General features: G+C 51.2%; 3 protein-coding genes across 3 annotated transcripts; 1 reads left to right on the forward strand and 2 right to left on the reverse strand.

Moving 5' to 3' along the window:
* Window positions 1–718: 718 nt before the first annotated feature.
* On the reverse strand, window positions 719–2,365 carry ALTATR162_LOCUS660 (uncharacterized protein; the record flags this gene model as incomplete). The annotated part of the gene is made up of 1 exon (XM_043308254.1): window positions 719–2,365. One exon carries the CDS (start codon window positions 2,363–2,365, stop codon window positions 719–721), a length of 1,647 nt encoding a protein of 548 aa, XP_043164189.1.
* An 8,614-nt stretch (window positions 2,366–10,979) lies between these two features.
* On the forward strand, window positions 10,980–15,189 carry ALTATR162_LOCUS661 (uncharacterized protein; the record flags this gene model as incomplete). Its single annotated transcript, XM_043308255.1, has 9 exons — window positions 10,980–11,012; window positions 11,065–11,503; window positions 11,568–12,137; window positions 12,191–12,510; window positions 12,566–12,816; window positions 12,873–13,243; window positions 13,308–13,714; window positions 13,779–14,165; window positions 14,245–15,189. The coding sequence occupies 9 exons, from the start codon at window positions 10,980–10,982 to the stop codon at window positions 15,187–15,189; spliced, it is 3,723 nt and encodes a 1,240-aa protein (XP_043164190.1).
* A 2,539-nt stretch (window positions 15,190–17,728) lies between these two features.
* On the reverse strand, window positions 17,729–18,524 carry ALTATR162_LOCUS662 (uncharacterized protein; the record flags this gene model as incomplete). The annotated part of the gene is made up of 3 exons (XM_043308256.1): window positions 17,729–17,950; window positions 18,014–18,309; window positions 18,362–18,524. 3 exons carry the CDS (start codon window positions 18,522–18,524, stop codon window positions 17,729–17,731), a joined length of 681 nt encoding a protein of 226 aa, XP_043164191.1.
* Between the last annotated feature and the right edge of the window lie 155 nt (window positions 18,525–18,679).

The following is an 18,679-nucleotide window of genomic DNA, read 5'->3' on the forward strand; positions in this document are numbered from 1 at the left end:
TAAAAGATCAACTCTCTTACTTCATAAGTCCAGATTTGAATCCCTGTTGCCGGCTACACCTAGGTCGATGGGTGTCTGTGCATTATGCAAATTTGTGTTCAAGGTCACCAGACGTAGGCGGTAGAGACGAGATGCGAACCTGAAGAGCGCTATCCTGGAGAGAGAACTGTACATGTGAACACATGAGTGCGAGATGAGTGTGGCTGGCCTCATGCATGCAGCATTGTCCAACACATGTGAAGGGATTTTTCCCATCCGCCCCCTGCTTCTTAGCACAGTACCTGAGGCAGAATGTCTCGATGCTTGATACGTTGAGGTGGACGTGTATCCAGATTCTATTACCGTGACTGAGTTAAACCGAACTAGTCTCACAAGATGGGGGTGTAGGCTTGTCTATGGGACGCAGGGACGATGCGCCCTAGTGACTATACTAGGACAAACTCTGCCCTTGGCACGGAAACTAAAATCGATCGGTTTACGGGTTTCAAGGCTTTTTTAGAAGCCGTTTAGAGCTTATACTCGCTTGGGCTGGAAGATTGAAGCTTGGCATTCACAACCTTGTTTCCGTCCCGCTAGGAACTAGCTCCTTAGGAGGAGCCGGTCATTGACCCGCTGGCTGACGCGGGAAAGGTTCGAGACGAGTGAGACCACGTGGGAAATCAAGAACTCTGATTGGTCGAGCAACTCTAAGAAGGAGTCGGAGACGCGGAGTATCTCCCTAATCGACAACAAGGTCCTCATCCTCGAGGTGCATCACACCTCCTCTCGTCTCAGCGCGTGCTCTCGCCTCGGGCGAACTGCTGATGTACAAACGGACGCGGCCCAGATCAGAGCCTAGGCCCTCGTACATGCCCCAGTCCTCGCCAGCACGTACGACACTATGGCAACTGTCTTGCAATCTACTGAGAAGGTATGGGCTTCCAACGTCCCCTTGGCGCCAAGGAATATTATCTTTCCACTCCTCGTCGCCATCTGCGATGGCTTGAAGATCGTCAAGACCTTGCTCCGCCTTACGTCGAAGCATGTCGGCTTCGAAAAATTCGTGCCCTGGACAGGTCTGGGCTTCAAGCATTAGATATTTGTCAACCGCTACCGGCTTGCCATCGTCGTCGCACATATCCATGATCTCAGTGTACGCATCACGCATGCCACCCGCCATACAAGCACGTGCACATTGGGGTCGCATATTCGGACGAGCCTCGGCGAGTTTGAGTAGTGCCCACTCAGCAGGGATAGTGGGATACCATATCCAGTATGGTATTTCATCGTCAGGCACAACGTTTTTCATGTCGAGAAGACGGTGGATGTCGTTGTTCATGATTCGTCGAGCGTGGATAGCTGCCCTCAGCGTCTTGATCTCGCGCGGATGCCATGAGGATGCAATCAATTCCAAAATGTCTGGATTACGTTCTAGCCAAATAGCCATAGCGAAGCTTTTGTAGATGCCAGGTAATACACAGTGAAGTTCGTAATTGATGGTCTGACCGGGACGACGCAGACGAGCATAGCGGTCGAGATTTCCTTCGAATGCAGCTGTAAGGATCAAAAGATCCTTGTGCATGGTCGGCAAGTCTTCCGGAAGAGGAGAAGTAAACAACGCGATCTCACTGTCGGTGAGATCGTGCGGCTTGACTTTCACCGTATGGTCACCGATACCCTGATCCTCTGTTATATTAAAATAAATCCACGGACTATCAATGGGCGAATGGAAGTATTCTTCAAACACCTGACGTTCCTCGAGAGATGCCAACACAGCCGTATCAGCGTTCAGACGGGCGCACGCCTTCGGTGTGTGCAACTGAACAGTGCGATCGTAGTCGTTCATTACTGCAAATCGAACTGGACTGGCCATGATTTGCTCGTAAATCTTTCTGGCCCCCTCTGCCGCGGGACCAGCAGTGTTCTCCCGAGCCTCCTCTGCGATGCAAGGGTCCGGCAGCAAACCGAGCTCATTGTAGAGTTGAGAATACCCTCCGACAGCACAGGCACGGCCGACCTGGTAGCGCATATCGGGGAAGACTGTCGCTAGCTGGCGGTAGGTATCTTCTCGAGCCACACGTGGGGACCATATACAGTAGGGATGCCATGCATTGTTGTGCATGAGGTCCGCATCGGGTACTCGATCATTCATGATCAAGCCTGCATTTCGAGCTCGAGCAAAGATTTCTTGGCCCTCAACGCTGCACAGTTCGTCCACCTCGGCTGAGAGTGCAAAGTCCAGATGCTTTCGAAGACCATTGATGACACACAGCCGCGCTACGCGATTTCCTAGGTTCGTCGGAAGAGCCCGGCCTTCGAGTGCTGACAGACAATCGCTCAGTTTGAAAGCTGTCTTGGCGAGGTACCGTGCGATGGATGATGACATTGTAGTGTGATTGGTGCAAATGAAGAGTGCCAGAGAGACGATGTGAGAGGAGGAAGTGATCGTGTTTCCATGTCGTTAAAAAGGTAGTAGTGCCTGCTTATGCGAGATTAATTCAGGAGTATACCAGGTATACTGCACCGCATGGGTAGAAGACGCCAAGAGCAAACCCTGAACTTGCCCCAGCGCATGGGATAGGGCGATCGCGGGAATCTGCTCGATTTCTCCCGACGCACGGGTCGCTCACATTAGCCTCGGCGTACCAAGACGCTAAGCAATACGCTAAAGCAGGGCAACGGACCTGCAGGCCTGTCTCCGCTACAATTTACGTCGCCCTGCTGTTCACGCACGACTATCGTTCCCGTCGCGTTCATCCTTCGCCCCTTTGGATCTGGTATTGCTCATGTCTGCCCACGAGGGTATGATGGAAAAGCTAATTGGACAGTATGTCGTATGGCCAGCGGAACCGTTATGAATTCATTCGCGGCCTCCGTTCCCTGAGTAGACTTGGTGGCGCGGGCGATGCAAGCATACTACATTGCACCGCTCACGAAGGAGACCTTCTAGTCTGAAGATGGCATGTTACGGGTAGGCCTAGAATACTTTGCATTTGATTCTTCCAATTTCTGCCGTCTCAACCCTGTCCATTTCCGTTGCATACGAAGCTTGCAGCAATGAATGTTATGTCGTGCCACTCCGGTCTGAATCTTCAATGAGTAAGCTCTGGCTCGGGCGTGGAGAGATTTATCCCGAGTATTGGTTGCCTGCTAAGAGTGGAGAATCGCTGGTGTTAGACTGAGGATTTGATGGTATTATGGTCGCTCCCCGATTCTTAAGACCAGATCCGTGTAGCCAGACACTGTCTCTGGCATTCCTTCGTTAGACCTTCTCGTGTCACTTAATCATGATGCTGGCAGCAGCTGCCACAGCTTTTGCTGTCAAGCAATAGAGTCTTTATAGATACGAGATGCACCGCGATAGTGGAAGTAGAGGTATATTGCCTTGTAAGACTAGAGACGAACCGCTGTCGAGCCACAACAGCGGTAAGGTAGGCTAATATACTGCGATTGCTTGGCATACCGGCCCGAACGGGCCCGGAGTAACCTGGTGCCTGACATTATTCCCCTTCTTAGACTCGATCGACCCGATCAAGGCACAGTTAGCCTACGCTAGATTGTAGTAGCCCGTAACAGTCCCTACGGGGTCTGCTACGCCTAGTATCAAGAGAGGTGATTAGATAGGGCAGGCCCGAGTTCCGGGTGCGGTTTTCACCTTCACCTCGACCGATTTAGGAATTCTCGAAAAACTCCAGAATATCCATCTTCACCTAGGATTCAGGGTCCAGCTAAGCGAAGGCCCAAGCTTTTGGGTATTCCTGGCCGATCTGGACCATCTTTCCTATTCCACACTCCCCTCGACCGTCAATTGTGAGTATTTTGCCCCATTCTGGGCAAGAGGAGGGTAGCGCCAAAGTGGCCCAAAATGGCCCCTTCTAGTGCGATATAGGTGGGAATGGAACTAACTGGCCCATAGGCGCCCCTCTTACGCCCCATCGAACCCTATCCGCCTACTTCGCCTCGACTATCCCCATATTAGCCCAGTACGGCTCATTATGGCCGGTTTCTCCAAACCAGCGGCCTCCAACAGCTATCTTCCCGGTGCTGGCACTCAGTCTTCGTTCTGGGTCTGCACCGGCTGCCTCTATTCCTGGGTCGCTGGTGAATTCCTTTGCCTCGGTCAATATGGCTGCTGTTTCCCTGTCCTTGGCGACCATAACAGGGCCGACTTCGAGGGACGTCTTCGCAACATCCCCGGTTTGCCTGGTGCCGTCCAGATCCTCGAGTGTGGGCGCTGTTTCCTGATGAATCGCCCCTGTATTGCTGTAAGTGGCCCCTTTTAGCACGTTCTACCCCATTATGGCGCCTTTTTGGCGTAGAAGGGGTCAGCCCGCATTGTTACGGGCCATTCTGACCCTTTCTAGCCTCCTAACAGCTGGTTCGTCGACCTGGCCGCCATTGAGGTTCTGGTCAAGGAGCTTCGCGAAGGTCAAGTTACGATTCCTGGTATTGGTGATGAGGATGAGGTTACTCGAGATCTCACCGAAGATGAGCGCCTACTTCGGGAGGCCAAGATTCAGCGTGAGCTTCAGGGCGTCAAGCGGGTACTTGAGAGGTAAGTGACCTAGAATGCCCCATTGTGCCCCCCTACCGGGGCACTAGGGTGTCAGTATGCCCTATGATTGCCCATAATGACCCTTTCTAGGGCTTATGTTAACATTTTGCAGCAAGTTGTATGCTCCGGCTAGTCAGCATCTAGAGTTGCATAATGGTCGTTGCCTCAGCACTCATGATCCCAAGTCCGGAATTCGCCCTAATGATTCTGGTCAATCCGCCGATTCCAAGGCTGCCAAGCAGCAGGCTATCCAGACCATTCGGAACAAGCGGGTGGCAGAAGCGGTCGATCAGTACGAAAAGACCGGCAGTTCCCCCAAGAAGCCCGTAAGAGGACCCAGAAGCCCCCTTGTGCCCCTTATCGGGGAATTTGGGCCCTATATGGCCTATTAGAGCCCGTTATGGCCCGTTGCTAACACCTGCAGGCTCCTGGAAAGCGCATGACCAACACCGCTATCGACATGAAGATTGCTGAGATTACTGCCGTGGTCAGCCGGAAGGAGTCCGAGCATGCCGCCGTTCCTCGCAGCAAGAACTCCAGGTCCATTAAGGCTGCCCTCACTAAGGAGATCAAGGGGCTGGAGAAGGAGATTGAAGATTTCATGGCCCAAAAGGCCTAGGATTCGATGCTATGGGCCGGTATGGGCCCCCAAGGGCCTCTGGTGGCCTGAATGGGTAGTAGTGCCTCTTGATGACTGAAAACGACTTATGATGGGAAACTTTGGGGTCCTTTGGGCCGGAATGGGCCGGATTGGTACCCCATAGGATGGCGTTTTATACCCCTGGGCTATGGCCCTTATGCAGTAATATGAAGCTTGACTTGCATCATCGTTTGACTTGTGAATGTGGAGATATAGAATTGTAGAGCATTAGTTGCCCGCGATCCGGTCAGGTTGGCTAACGGAGACAGATGTCACATTATGTAGCCTAGAAGGGGAATACTGGCCCAATCCAGCCCGAGGCACCGTTAAACACCCTAAAACCCCTCAGGAAGGGGAAAAAGGTGAAGGTATGCCCCCGTTTGCACCGGAATGGCCCGTTGTGGCTTAACTTATCCCCCTTCTTTACGAGACCGTCCTCGGCCACGCTTCTTAGGCTGTGATTTAGTGGATTTTCTTCTTTGTTGGATTCCTTTGTTTTCCCAGAACTTTTTCAGTGCGTTGCCGGAAACATTTGCTCCTACTTCCCAAGAATTCTCCTCCTCTGAGTAGCCAGCCCATTTGATTAAGTATTCCTACTTATTGTCCTCGTTACGCCTTCTGTCTAGAATTCGCCCTACTTTATACACATCGTCCCTATATTCGCGCAGAGTGTCCTGAGCTGGCACATTAGGGTGTGGAATGGCCCCTTTTGGGTCGTATGGCTCTAAAAGCGACGCATGGAAGACGGGATGAACTTTTTGAAGACCTGGCAGGTCGACCTTGAACGCCGATGGTCCGATTTGGGCTGTAATCGTGCCTGGGCCTAGAAACTTCCAGTCTAGCTTTTTCTTTAGCCTTGTAGAGCGGATATGTCGATTGGAAACTAAAACCTGGTCTCCCACCCTAAAAGGGATTAGAGCACGGTGCTTGTTGGCATACTCCTCTTGGTAGGCATTAGCTGCCTTAATCTTTCTGCGGCATTCTTGCTGCAGCTCGATTACCCTTTGGGCGACTTCGGTTGCTATAGGGCTCTCTCCTTCCCCTAGGGCCATCTCGGGCCAGTCTGCACCACGAGGGTGCCTGCCGTGGTAAGCCTGGAAGGGTGTGACCCCTGTGGTGGAGTGTACACTGTCATTGTACGCGAACTCTCCTACTGAGATCCACAACGCCTAGTCGTCCTGTTCTAGGGCACAAAAGCACCGAAGATACTGTTCCAGTGTTTGGTTTTGACGCTCCGTTTGCCTATCCGTCTGTGGATAGAAGGCTGACGTCAAAACTCTTCTAGCATTGAGATAGTGAAGAAACGTGTCCCAATGTCTAGAGTTCATTAATGGACCCCGACCCGATATAATTCGCTTTGGAACTCCATGTAATCGGATAACCTCGCGTATCCAGCCCTGTGCTAGATCAGAGCCGTCCCAATCGGCTCGTGCTGGCACGTAATGGGCCATCTTGGTCAATCTATCCATGATTACCAGGATAGCATCATAAACTACCCCAGATATTTTGCTAGGAGGTAGTTCCATGATAAAGTCCATCGTTACCTCCTCCCAAGGGTAGTTGGGGATTGGGAGAGGATGAAGGAGTCCATATGGACGGTGTCTAGCTGGAGTAGACTTTTTACAAATGAGGCACTCCTTGCAATACTGCTCAACGTCTTTGCGCATGCCCCTCCAAGAGTAGTGTCGCTGCAGCTTTTCTAAGGTGCGTCTCGCTCCAAAGTGGCCTGCCAGCGGGCCATCATGGCACTCCTGGATGGCCTGCGACTTCTGCTCGGCGGTTCTAGGGTATTGTGTTGTCCGCCGGGTGGTTCTGGCCCGCTTTGGGCCAGAAGGAGCCTCTTCAGGCTCTGACTCGTCTGAAGTAGCCTCTGAGTCCTCATCCGTCTCCTCCCGTTCCTCCATGTTGCGGGGGTCTGGGACTTGGCGCTGTTCTTCCAGTTGAAACTCCTTTAACGCGTTTGTGAGGACGTCTTGTTCCTCAGAGCGTAAGGCGGAACGTGTCCGCACCGCAGCTACCAGTACTGACTGTTGGTTGCCGTGTTTAAGGAGGTCCTTCATTGGCTGGACAAAAGCTTCGTTGTACTTCTGGGCTGGTTTCTGGGCTTCTGCCATGTAATCAGGCCTTCTTGATGGGCCGTCGGCCGGGTTAGTGGCCCTGGTCGGTGAACAATGGTGAAATCGAACCCAGACAGTACAAGGTAAGACCTCACCTGTCGGTGGCTGAGAGTCTTCGTCTCCATGAACCATTTTAGGTTCTGGTGGTCTGTGTAGATGTCGAAGTGGATGCCTTCGAGGTATTGGCGCCAATGCTCAAGGCTTTTAACTATAGCCAGTAGCTCTTGGTCATGGGTGCCGTAGTTGTACTCTGCCGTGATGAGCTTGCGCGAAAAGAAGTCGATTGGGCGCCAACGGCCCATTTTGCCCTCTTCTGGGTACCATTAGCTCAAAATGCCAGCGATTGCCCCTCCCGAGGCGTCAACTTCTGCCTTCGTTTTCCTGTGGCGCTCAAAGTGAGCTAGGATTAGGATTTCCTTAAAGGAGTTCTTGAGCCTCTGAAAAGCCTCTTTGGCTTCTTTGTCTAAGTCTACTACCTGACTTTCCTCCCTTCGCTGGGCGTGGCCGCCTCTGGCCGCTTCTGGCCCCTTCTGGGTCAGTTTGGTAAGTAGTAGGGCAAGTCGGGAGAAGTTGGCTATAAACCGCCTGTAGTAGTTCATAAAGCCAATGAATACTCGGATTTCGCGCACCGTGCGCGGTTCCGGCCATTCCAGGATTGTCTGAATCCTCTTCTCGTCGACTTCAATCCCTTCTGGCGATACTATGTAGCCCAGGTACTCAGTGCGCTGAGTGTGCCACTCGCACTTTGGAAGCTTCAAGAACAGCTTAGCATCGCGCAGTCGATGCAGGACTTCCTTGACATGCTTCACATGCTCTTCTTCTGTGTTAGAGAAGATAAGGATGTCGTCTAAGTATACAATACAGGTCACATCAACTAATCCTGCAAGGACTTGGTAAATGTAGGCCTGGAACTGCGCAGGAGCGTTCGTGAGGCCGAAGGGCATCACAGTATACTCAAAATGGCCGTACCTTGTACGGAAAGCTGTCTTCCACTCCTCCCCTTCTTGGATTCTTACCCTGTGGTAAGCCTCCTTGACGTCTAACTTAGTGTAGTACTTTGCGCCTGCAAGCCTTTCTAAGGACTCATTAATAAGGGGCAGTGGGTGCCGGTTCTTGACAGTAATCCTGTTAAGACCCCGGTAGTCCACACAAAGACGCATTGTGCCGTCTTTCTTTTTGGCAAAGAGGATAGGCGCCCCCGCTGGGGACTTACTGTGCCTTATCTAGCCACGCGCCAAGTATTCCTCTAAATACTTGCGCAACAACTCAAGCTCAGTCTTGGAGAGGTTATACAACGGCTGGTGGGGTACCTTAGCCCCTTCCACGAGGTTGATAGCCAGATCCTGCGGTCCATGGTCCGCCAGGACCCTTGAGTCGTCCTCCGATCCCAATTGGGCAAATTCGGAGTATTGCGGGGGTAACTGCTCCCCTCCGGCCCCTTCTAGGCCGGTTTGGACCACTGAGGCAACAAGACAGCCATACACATCCGCAGTGGGATCGCGCATCGTCTTTTCGAACTCCTCAGCCTCCTCTACCGCAATCTTCCTGTAGACAGTCCTATCCTTAGACTTTGTACCCCGAAAAATCACTCTCCGTGTAGAGTAGCTGATCTTAGGCGAGTACATGTCTATCCAGGGCAACCCTAAGTATACCTGATACTTCTGAATGTCAGCTACTATAAACGGTACATTCTGGGTTTCTTCCTTTCCGCGCGCGTCTCTGATCCTAATGGCAACCTCTGTGGTTCCATAGACCTTTAACGCCTTACCATCCACCCCCTCTGCCAACAATCTTGGCAAGGGTCGGACTGTCAAGTCATGCTCCTTTGCGAGCATGGCGGAAATAAGGTTCAACTGCGAACCTCCATCAATCAAGGCTTCTACAAAGCCTGATTGGCCGATAGCCACCTTGGCTGTCAGTAACTTGGTTGGCTTTAGGTAAAGCACGTCATGAAGGAGCCCTAGATCCCGAGTCTCTGAGGAGTGTGCAATGTGGGCAGACAAGAAGGACTCTAGCTCCTCTGCCTACTGCCTTTCCCCGACTTGGGATTGGCCGACTCTTTTTGGGCCTCCTTCGGCTTGGGACAATCTTTCTAGAAATGTCCAGGTTCATTGCATCCCCAACAGGTTATGTTGGGGTCTTTTGGGCCGCTAGGGTCCGATTTGCGTTGCTTCTTCTTGAAGTTCCCCGCAAAGGCCTTCTTGGCCTTTTTCCGGGTCTTAGGGGGCCCCGCACGATCTTCATGTGTAGTTCTGGCGTGGCCCTCCCTTTTTGCGGTTGGATGCTCCGCCGTAGGTGCGGTTCGCTTTGTCTTGTTCCAAATAAACCGTGCCGCCGTGTTGACCTTGGATACTGTGTTAATATCCTCAGGGTCCCTACCCATGAGTTCCTTCTGTATCTCAGAGAGGAGTGCGCCCATGAAATCCATGCGGCGCTGTTCTTCGGAGACGTGTTCCATCTCGCTCCACAGTGTGTTGAGTCGAGCCAGAAGGACGTTCGGGTCCTGATCATGCCTCTGTCTGAGCCGTTTTAGGTCGTTATGGGCCTGGAGACGTCGCATCTCCAAGGGCCCGAGGCAGTCGAGCATTACGCCTTAAGCTGAGCCCAGGTGGGCTCCCAAAAGGGGTCCTCTCGTAGGTGGTCTTCGCGATATGTATCCCAGGTGGATCTAACGGTTTCGTCTAGAAACCTAATCCCAAAGTCTACTCTTTGGGTGTCCGTTGCGAAGCGTGAGGGCGATCCCCTAAAGATTGCCTCACAGTCGCGCGCCCAGCAGTTATACTGCTGGCGATCACGGTTTGCAAACGTCTCCGGGTCCTTAGGGCGAGGGCGCCTAGATCAGTGACGCTCTCTACCCTTCGGGGTGATGGTGCGGGGAGAGAGACCTCATCGAAGACAGATAAGTCTCCCTGTTGCACTTTGCGTTTGAGTTCCCTTAGCTTGGTCAGCTCGCGGAGGTTTTCCTCCCGCTGGCGCCAACGCCTGAGTTCCTCCAGCTCTCGTTCCAGCTCATCCTGTCTAGGGGCGTCCCCCCCGACAGTGGTGTTGGGCTCTTCCTGAGAAGCCAGTTCAGGTAGTGCCCGTGTGTTCTGGCCTAGAACAGGGCGTCCTGGGTCGTTAGCGGTTGAGGTGGTCCCTTCCTGACGAACTTGCTCGTCAACGTCTGGTGTTGGGATGCGAGGGCTCGGGGAGTCGCGGTCTGTAACGTCCCCTACTAGGTCGACCCGTTGCTTGCTGGCCCTTCTTAAGTTGCGAGTTGAGGCGCTGGGTAGACCGGCTCTAGAGCTCATTATTACAAAATCGGGTGCACATGGGTATCGTAGGGAGAGCGGTTCGAATGTCAAGCAATAGAGTCTTTATAGATACGAGATGCACCGCGATAGTGGAAGTAGAGGTATATTGCCTTGTAAGACTAGAGACGAACCGCTGTCGAGCCACAACAGCGGTAAGGTAGGCTAATATACTGCGATTGCTTGGCATACCGGCCCGAACGGGCCCGGAGTAACCTGGTGCCTGACATTTGCTCTCTCGTTACCTTTTCCTGTCGTTGCCCACGCGTCTCTCCATGGTGTCGCCCATCGATCCTTTCATCATTCCGCTCATTCATCTCTCCAAGGACGGGACGATTCCAAACAAGAGGTGCAACTTCACAATGTTCAGCTGCAGAACTGCCCCTTAGCTTGCGAATATGCCACGTCTGACAGCTCAACGTGGACCGTACGTAACTCTGGAACATTAATCGCATATGTGACATGTACTGACACTTGCGTTAGTCCTATCATGATTTCGATGAACTCTCGTCTTGCAACGACACGATCCTCTTCACGCTTAACGTTCAAGCTAGCACTGAGACTCCTCTTATCAAGGCTTGTCTCACCTCGAAAAGCGGTCCACAGATGCAGGCTGGTGCTTTCTACGGTCTTCTTCAGAATAACGTGACGAGCACTCCATCTCCAGACATGGTACCAGAACTTTTGGTACCCAAGGAGAAGATGGTAGCCTCGGAAGACGGTTCTTGTGGTGCCTTGCCTCAGGAAGCTACTCTTGAAGTCGAGACAAGGTGGTCCGGTCAAGGCAGCGCTAGTGCGGACAAGATTTCCGCAGCCCTCTCACAATTGCAAGAATATTTTCGCAAGTCGGCAAGCTGCGGCAGGGACCTCATGTTCGCCCGTTCCTCAGTTAACGTAGTAGTAGGCGCTTTTGCGGGAGGTGGTAAGCGATGTTCCGAGACGTGTTGGACGTAAGAACTATGCTGACTTCATACACCACTATTTAGATATACTCAAGTCCTCAGTTGCCGACACCATAGGTTCCTACTCCGAGTCTATCCTCGAAGGCACTATCCCAGCACGATTCGCCGTGCAGACCACAGGCGCGCAGAATGGCAGCTCAGCCCAGGCTCAGTTCGACACCCGTCTTGGCTTCTTTGCTGATCTGACTGGCAACGTGACATCCGTACAAGGCTTTTTAGCGAGTTATATCAACAACGTCGGTAAGGGAATCGACCTTCAAGATATGGAAGGTGGAGAAGCTCCCGTTTCCATTCCAATAACTATCCTCGGATCGCCTGTCGCATCCAACACCACAAGATCAGGCCGCTCAGTACATCCCCGAGCTTTATGCCGCGACATACAGGTCATCAAAGATGACAGTTGTGCTTCCCTAGCGTCGAGATGTGGAATCTCAGGTTCCGATTTCACCAAGTACAACAGCAAGACGAGCAATCTGTGCGCCACTCTCAAGCCCAAGCAATATGTCTGCTGCAGTCAAGGAGACCTCTCTGATCATACCCCCCAACCCAGTGGGGATGGTACTTGTTTCACCTATGAGGTCAAGGCCGACGATGGTAAGTAGTTCCTCGGATGAGTGGGCATGTTTATGATTCTGACCCCGTCACAGGCTGCTGGTCGATAGCAGAAAGCTTCGGTATCGACCAACAACGTATTGAAGAAGTAAACAAGAAGACGTGGGGCTTTGCAGGTTGTAGTGCGTTGAAGGAGAAAGCAATCGTGTGCCTTAGCAAGGGCAACCCCCCTATGCCTGCGCAAGATCCCTCTATCATCTGCGGTCCCCAAGTCGTCGGAACGCAACGTCCAGCCAATTGGGACGACATTGCGAAGTTGAACCCGTGTCCCTTGAACGCCTGTTGTGACGTATGGGGCCAATGTGGCACAACCGACGAATTCTGCACTCGCTCTGACGTCGATGATGAACACATCGTAAGTAATCTCTATTTATTCAACCTTTTCGAGCCCGATGTTGACTTTTTACAAGGGTACTGCTAAGCCCAACACGAACGGATGCATCTCGAATTGCGGTACAAAGATCGTGAACAACGCCGCTGGGCCAGCCCAATTTGCACATGTAGGCTACTTTGAGGCCTTCAATAATGAGCGAGATTGCCTGCATATGGACATAACACAGATGGACACCGAGACTTATACCCATATACATTTCGCTTTTGCCACAATAGGGAAAGACTATTCGATTGCGATGACTGATGGCGTCAAGAAGCAGTTCGACAAGTAAGTGTTCCCCTTCCATTCCGCATCGTTAACTAGCATGTACTAACTATCTGAAGGATGGTAGCAATGGAAAGCAAGGCGAAGAAGATTCTGAGTTTTGGCGGCTGGTCCTTCAGCACTGATCATGATACATCGCCCATCTTTGCAACAGGCGTATCTGACGCCAACCGTGAATTATTCGCTACTAAAGTGGTTCAATTCCTCAAGGACAACAAACTCGACGGACTGGACTTCGACTGGGAATATCCTGGCGCCACCGACATCGCAGGTTCAGTGCCCGGTTCTCCTTCAGATGGCTTAAACTATCTCAAGTTTCTGAAGTCCGTCAAAAGTAAACTGCCATCGGACAAGTCACTCTCTATTGCGCTACCAGCTAGCTATTGGTATTTAAAGGGATTTCCCGTCAAACTCATGTCCGCGGTTGTTGGTAAGTACTGACTGGGCAAACTGTGTATGAGAGATGTACTGACGTTTTGCTTCCCTACCTACAGATTATTTTATTTATATGACGTATGATCTGCACGGGCAATGGGATTATGGATCGAAATTTTCCAACCCCGGCTGCAAGACAGGCAACTGCCTACGCAGCCACGTGAACAAGACAGAGACAGAGACAGCACTAAGCATGGTTACCAAGGCAGGCGTGCCTTCCAACAAGATCATGGTAGGTGTATCAAGCTACGGTCGCAGTTTCAAGATGGTAGATCCAACATGTACTGGGGTAATGTGCAAGTTCAGTGGAAGTCCCAAACTAAGCAACGCGGAACCGGGAGAATGTACCGCCACAGGCGGCTACATCGCTGATGCGGAAATTGCAACCCTGATTGAGAACGGGGAATTCGATGGAACCGGCAATGTCAAGACATGGTTCGACGATGCCAGCGACTCAAACATCATGGTAAGTTCGGGCTGTTCGCGATAGATGTGAGGCGTACACTGACTTCCTAATTCCACTCTTACAGACGTGGAATGGTAACTGGGTAGCTTACATGGACGATTTCACCAAGTTTACCCGCACCAAGTGGGTGAAAGAACTCAACTTTGGCGGCACCTCAGACTGGGCTGTCGATTTGCAAGAGTACAAAGACAGTGTAGACGACGACAATAGCGGGTCCGATCTCGGTGATGTGCACGATGAAGATTGTATTCAGGAGTATGCCAACCTCGACGCTCTTGTGGCTGACCTCGATAACGTCGCGGGCGTATGCGCCGCCGAATATGCTGTTGGAACTATGTCGACTCTGCTGGATGAGACACTCAAGAAATTCGATGAAATCAAACAGGACTACGATGGTAAATTCGGATATTACGCTTCTTGGATCGATGAGCTTGTCAACCCACAATTGGAGGTACGTATTTTCATACAAATTCTCGCCTTCTAATCGCGCACACTGCGCAAGGCCAAATACTGACTGTCCTTTGCCACAGAATTGGATGAATAACTTCTTCATGGGAGAAGAGAACAAGACTGGCCTTGGCAATAGGTATTTCGACTGCAAGTACGAAAAGAAAGGCAACAAGTATTCGGGCCCATGTCCCGTGCCCTATTCTCTCATGCGAAAGGACTCCTGGGATGACCCTGAGTATGGCTACGAAAGCTGGGACATTGAATACACCCTCCGTGACAAAGACGGCTACGAGAAGGCACTAGGAAGAGATCTGGGCATATCAGCCGACTGGATCGTTTTCAAAGACACCGATACTTACCCCGAATGCGAGGGCGCACCGGATGATTGTACCGAAGTACATCAATGGCGGCGAAAGGATTTTCCACGCAAAAAGGACAAAATCAGTGTGCCAGATCCAAAGAAAATCATGGAAGATGCACTTCCGACCATCGAAGGACTCAGAAGTCAAATATCACAGGCTCTTCTTCTGCTTGGCATGAGCTTGTATGATACCGAGTACGATTACAACGATGCTGTCCTTGCACTCGCTACACCAGTACAAATGCTCGCACAAGCTGTCGACACTATGAGCCAGGTAAAAGACATTGGCGGCAAGATCTCCGCGCAAAAGAAGAAGGAAACCATTCTCCTCATCGTCAGTCTTATCCTCATGATTGTCCCCTTCATTTCGGAGGTTGGCTTCGCTGTAGCAGGGTTGTCCAACCTTGCACGCCTTGCTTTTGTGGCTGGCGAGGTTGCGAATGGTGCTCTAGCCATTGGCGAGATCATTGAAGATCCCGAGAGTGCACCTTTCGCCGTTATGGGTATTCTCGCGGGTGCGGCAGGCAGAGGCGGAAAACCCGAAGCAACCTTTGCCGACGCGGCTAAGGCCAGGAGGGTTCTTCCAGATGCTGGAGCTATGGGGAAAACGTTCAAGGGGATTGACGAGAAGTATCAGAAGGTCATGGGTCTGTGTAAAGCTTAAGGATGTACCTGTGTCAACACCTTGTATGTAGGGTTCGACGGGCCGTGACTGACATACGGGGTCACACATCTCGGAGTGATGATGGGAAGAACCAGTGTTCTAGTATCTCGATAGGAGAAGTATTTTCCTCTGCTGAAGTGTTGAGGATGGATGTGAGAGGCAGATCACACATTCATTAATATCTAAGAGAACACTACGTATCTAACATTGAACGCTGTGACTGCAGCTCGCCCGGCCACTTTAGGTACCAATACAGCACCTTCACACATTCCTACCACGCCTTCCTTTAGAAGAAAAGTCGCGAAGCAGATGCAGCCAAAGATCGCTGCGCTAGAACCAGACATTGCTCACGATAATGGCCGCCCGGCGTACCTACAGCCTGGAGTAATGATCGACCTGGTGAGGCAAAGCTCTTGTATCATGAGACAAGCATTAACTACGATCAGATCCAGGGTCCCTAGTACAAGGATACCTGACTCTGAACTCACCAGCCTTCAGCGTCAATAGAGCCGTCATAATGACCTCGATTATTAGCTAGACCCAACTGGCAGTGTCGGCATTGACAGGGGGACAAGTCAGAACTGCGAGTTTGAACATTGTACCCGTCGTCATAGCTGTTGTTGTTCCTAGCACCACGACGTTCGTAATCTGGCCGTCCATAGTCCGTGCTATTACGATCGTCAGCATCATTGTTGTAGCCATTGTCGTCGTACCCATCATCATTGTCTTCGCACTCTTCATCCTCATAGTCGTTCCGGTCGACCCTTAGCCCGCTGTAATACACGTTCTGCTGCCCGGTGCCTGTGTTGAGGTGGATATTGTGGTTATCTCCGCTAATAGTGATATGAAATTCAACTTGAGCGTTGCGCATCAGTTGTTGTAAGCGAAGCGGGATATCACTATCGTTACTTAGGCGCCATTGAGTTGCGCGTGTTTCGTGAGCCTGGGTTTGGAGACGACGTTAGCGCTTCTCATGCCTACTTGCTGTGTGTGTTGTGCTACACCGCACGATTGGCCGTTTTGCTGGAGAGATTCCGTTCGATACGTCACGCATACGCTGGCCCTCCTCTACATATGACTGTAGTCCAGATGCTAGCCAGTGATCTATTTGACCGTTTGCTTCGTCTTGATTAGGATGGCTTTCTGAACGCATGATGGTAGGAGCTTTTGGTACTGAGCTCGACATCACGGCTATGCTATATGAGATTGCGACACTAGGTTTGGAGCTTTCGACGTGTACACCAAGTTTTCGTGTACGTTGGAAGCTTGGATACCGTGAGTAGTTGTGGTTTGAACTAGTCAAAAGTGGAAAAGCGTCGGACTTGATTGGTAAATCGGATTTTAAGAGGTACAGCGGCAATCGTTTAGATGGCAGTACACGGCTCAGGTGGGTCATTCACTGGGATCAGATCACCTTGCTTATCGCTGATTATAGTGAAATTATACACCCGAAGGCTCACGATATGAACTAACAATCTACTGAATACGCCACTTCGACACCATCGCATCCACATAAGTTGGGACATACTGCCCACTATCTTTGCACCATGTAAGTGTATTGGCTTATGATCTGCAGAAGATGGATCCACCGACTCAACAATCGTTCAATCGATACAAATGTACCATCAAAGGATGAATTGCATCGAGCGGGCCATGATGGAGCGCATTGAGACAATCTTCACAATGAACTGCTTGTGACAAAAAGCACCTTACTACACGTAGTCGTATGCATACGTTAGCTTTTCACTACTATGTCACAGCGTCCTAGCATCCTGCAACACGATAGCCATGCCAGATAACGAGTTATCTCCTCTTTTAATTCTATTTCTACCCTAGGTACCTGTCCCACCCGAGATGCCTCAATGGACATGCGATATCTGCCGATGGCCAAACGAAGAGAGTGCCGAGTCATGTGCAGAGGCGCGACAAATCGACGCGCGACAGAAATTCAGGTCTGCTTTCTCCATTCTCCATCATCATAACGTCCCATGCCTCGTTAAGCATCCGATGACGATATGTCTTAGATATGACAGAAGGCGAATCAAGTTCGGAAGAAGAGCAACCCGAAACGCCGGCTAAAGTTGAAGTACCACAAGAGTACGAGTTACTAGATGAGGAAGAAGGAGATGGAGACGACGAAGAGGATGACGAGCAAGACAATGAAGAGGAAAGGAGATGACGAAGCAGGACGTTCGAAGGCGCAGGAAATCGATACATGATACCGCAAAAGGTAGTTGGGATCTTTCATGATCCATGATCTAAACTTACCAAAGCCCATGAAAGGCGACGAGCAGCGACTAAGCTTTTATCCGCCGAAGTCATGTTGTAGCCGTTCGCTTCCAGGATAATGAGGAGCAGACGGGATGCTCGCGCAGAAATTTCGAATCGAGAGAAGTTGAAAGTGGAGAGACTGAGTCTATGTTCAAAAGAACAAGAGTCGTATTTTTCATCAACACGTTAGTAGGTATCATCTTTTTCCTGTACTCATATCCTTTCCGTAATCATCGTAAATCTCGGTGATATGAACTGCTTGAAACGCCTACAACAGTCCCCAAGCCAGAACCGCAGCCAGCAACCCACTTCCTACAAAAGGACTGAGCCTACCCGCCGCACCGGTAGGGGTAGATGAAGCTTCCGTCGAGTTACCGTCTGCCGTCTCAGTCGCAGCATTCTCAATCTCGACTCCAGACACACCCGTTCCATTCTGGCACTGGTCGTCCGAGAGCAGCTCAGCAGTGGAGTTGAACATGATATCCGCGCACTGTACCCCGTTAGCCGTTGAATCTCACCTTCATATCCCCCTGCAATATTTCAGAAAACTTACGTTATAAAGCGCACTTCCACTGTGGCCCAATTGAATCACCTGAACCGTTGCCATCAACCCGTTGATTCTCTCGTCATCCAATCCCGAATAACCAGCTGCTTTGAATCCTTCTTCCAAATTCGCCCGTCCAGTCTCTTTCATGCAGAAGACGCCGGCGCCAGTTTGGTTGAACATTTCCAGAAGTGTAATGTTGAAGTTTGTGGCGTTGGAGCCTAGGGCTAGGTTTACAGCTGTGAGGGCGGATGTGTGGGAGCCGTTGATGATTGTGGAGCCGCCGCTGGGGGGCCAGACGGTTCCTGCGGATTGGTTAGGGGAGTTTTGCATGGGAGAAAAGGACAAAGAGCGTACGGTTCGCCATATCGGTCGTCTCATTTACATTGGCGCACGGGTAGATCCATTGGCTAGCTGGCTCTTCAAAGGAGCTACCGCGCCATGTGGGTGCGAGGAGGCGGAAGTGAGCGTTTGCGCCTGCGGCGAGGGCTGCAACTGCGAGAAGCGATTTGGACAACATGTTTGCAGGTTTGATATTAGGGTTTAGGGACGGTTCTCGCTTTTAGGTTGTTATGTGATGAATATAGGAACGGAAAGGCGGAGAGATGTGAAGGTAGAATAGAGGTGTTTACTCAACAAGCATACGATATCTGACATGCAGCTGCCGTACCCTTT

Source organism: Alternaria atra (genome assembly GCF_907166805.1).
Source record: "Alternaria atra isolate CS162 genome assembly, contig: 21, whole genome shotgun sequence".
NCBI lineage: Eukaryota > Fungi > Ascomycota > Dothideomycetes > Pleosporales > Pleosporaceae > Alternaria > Alternaria atra.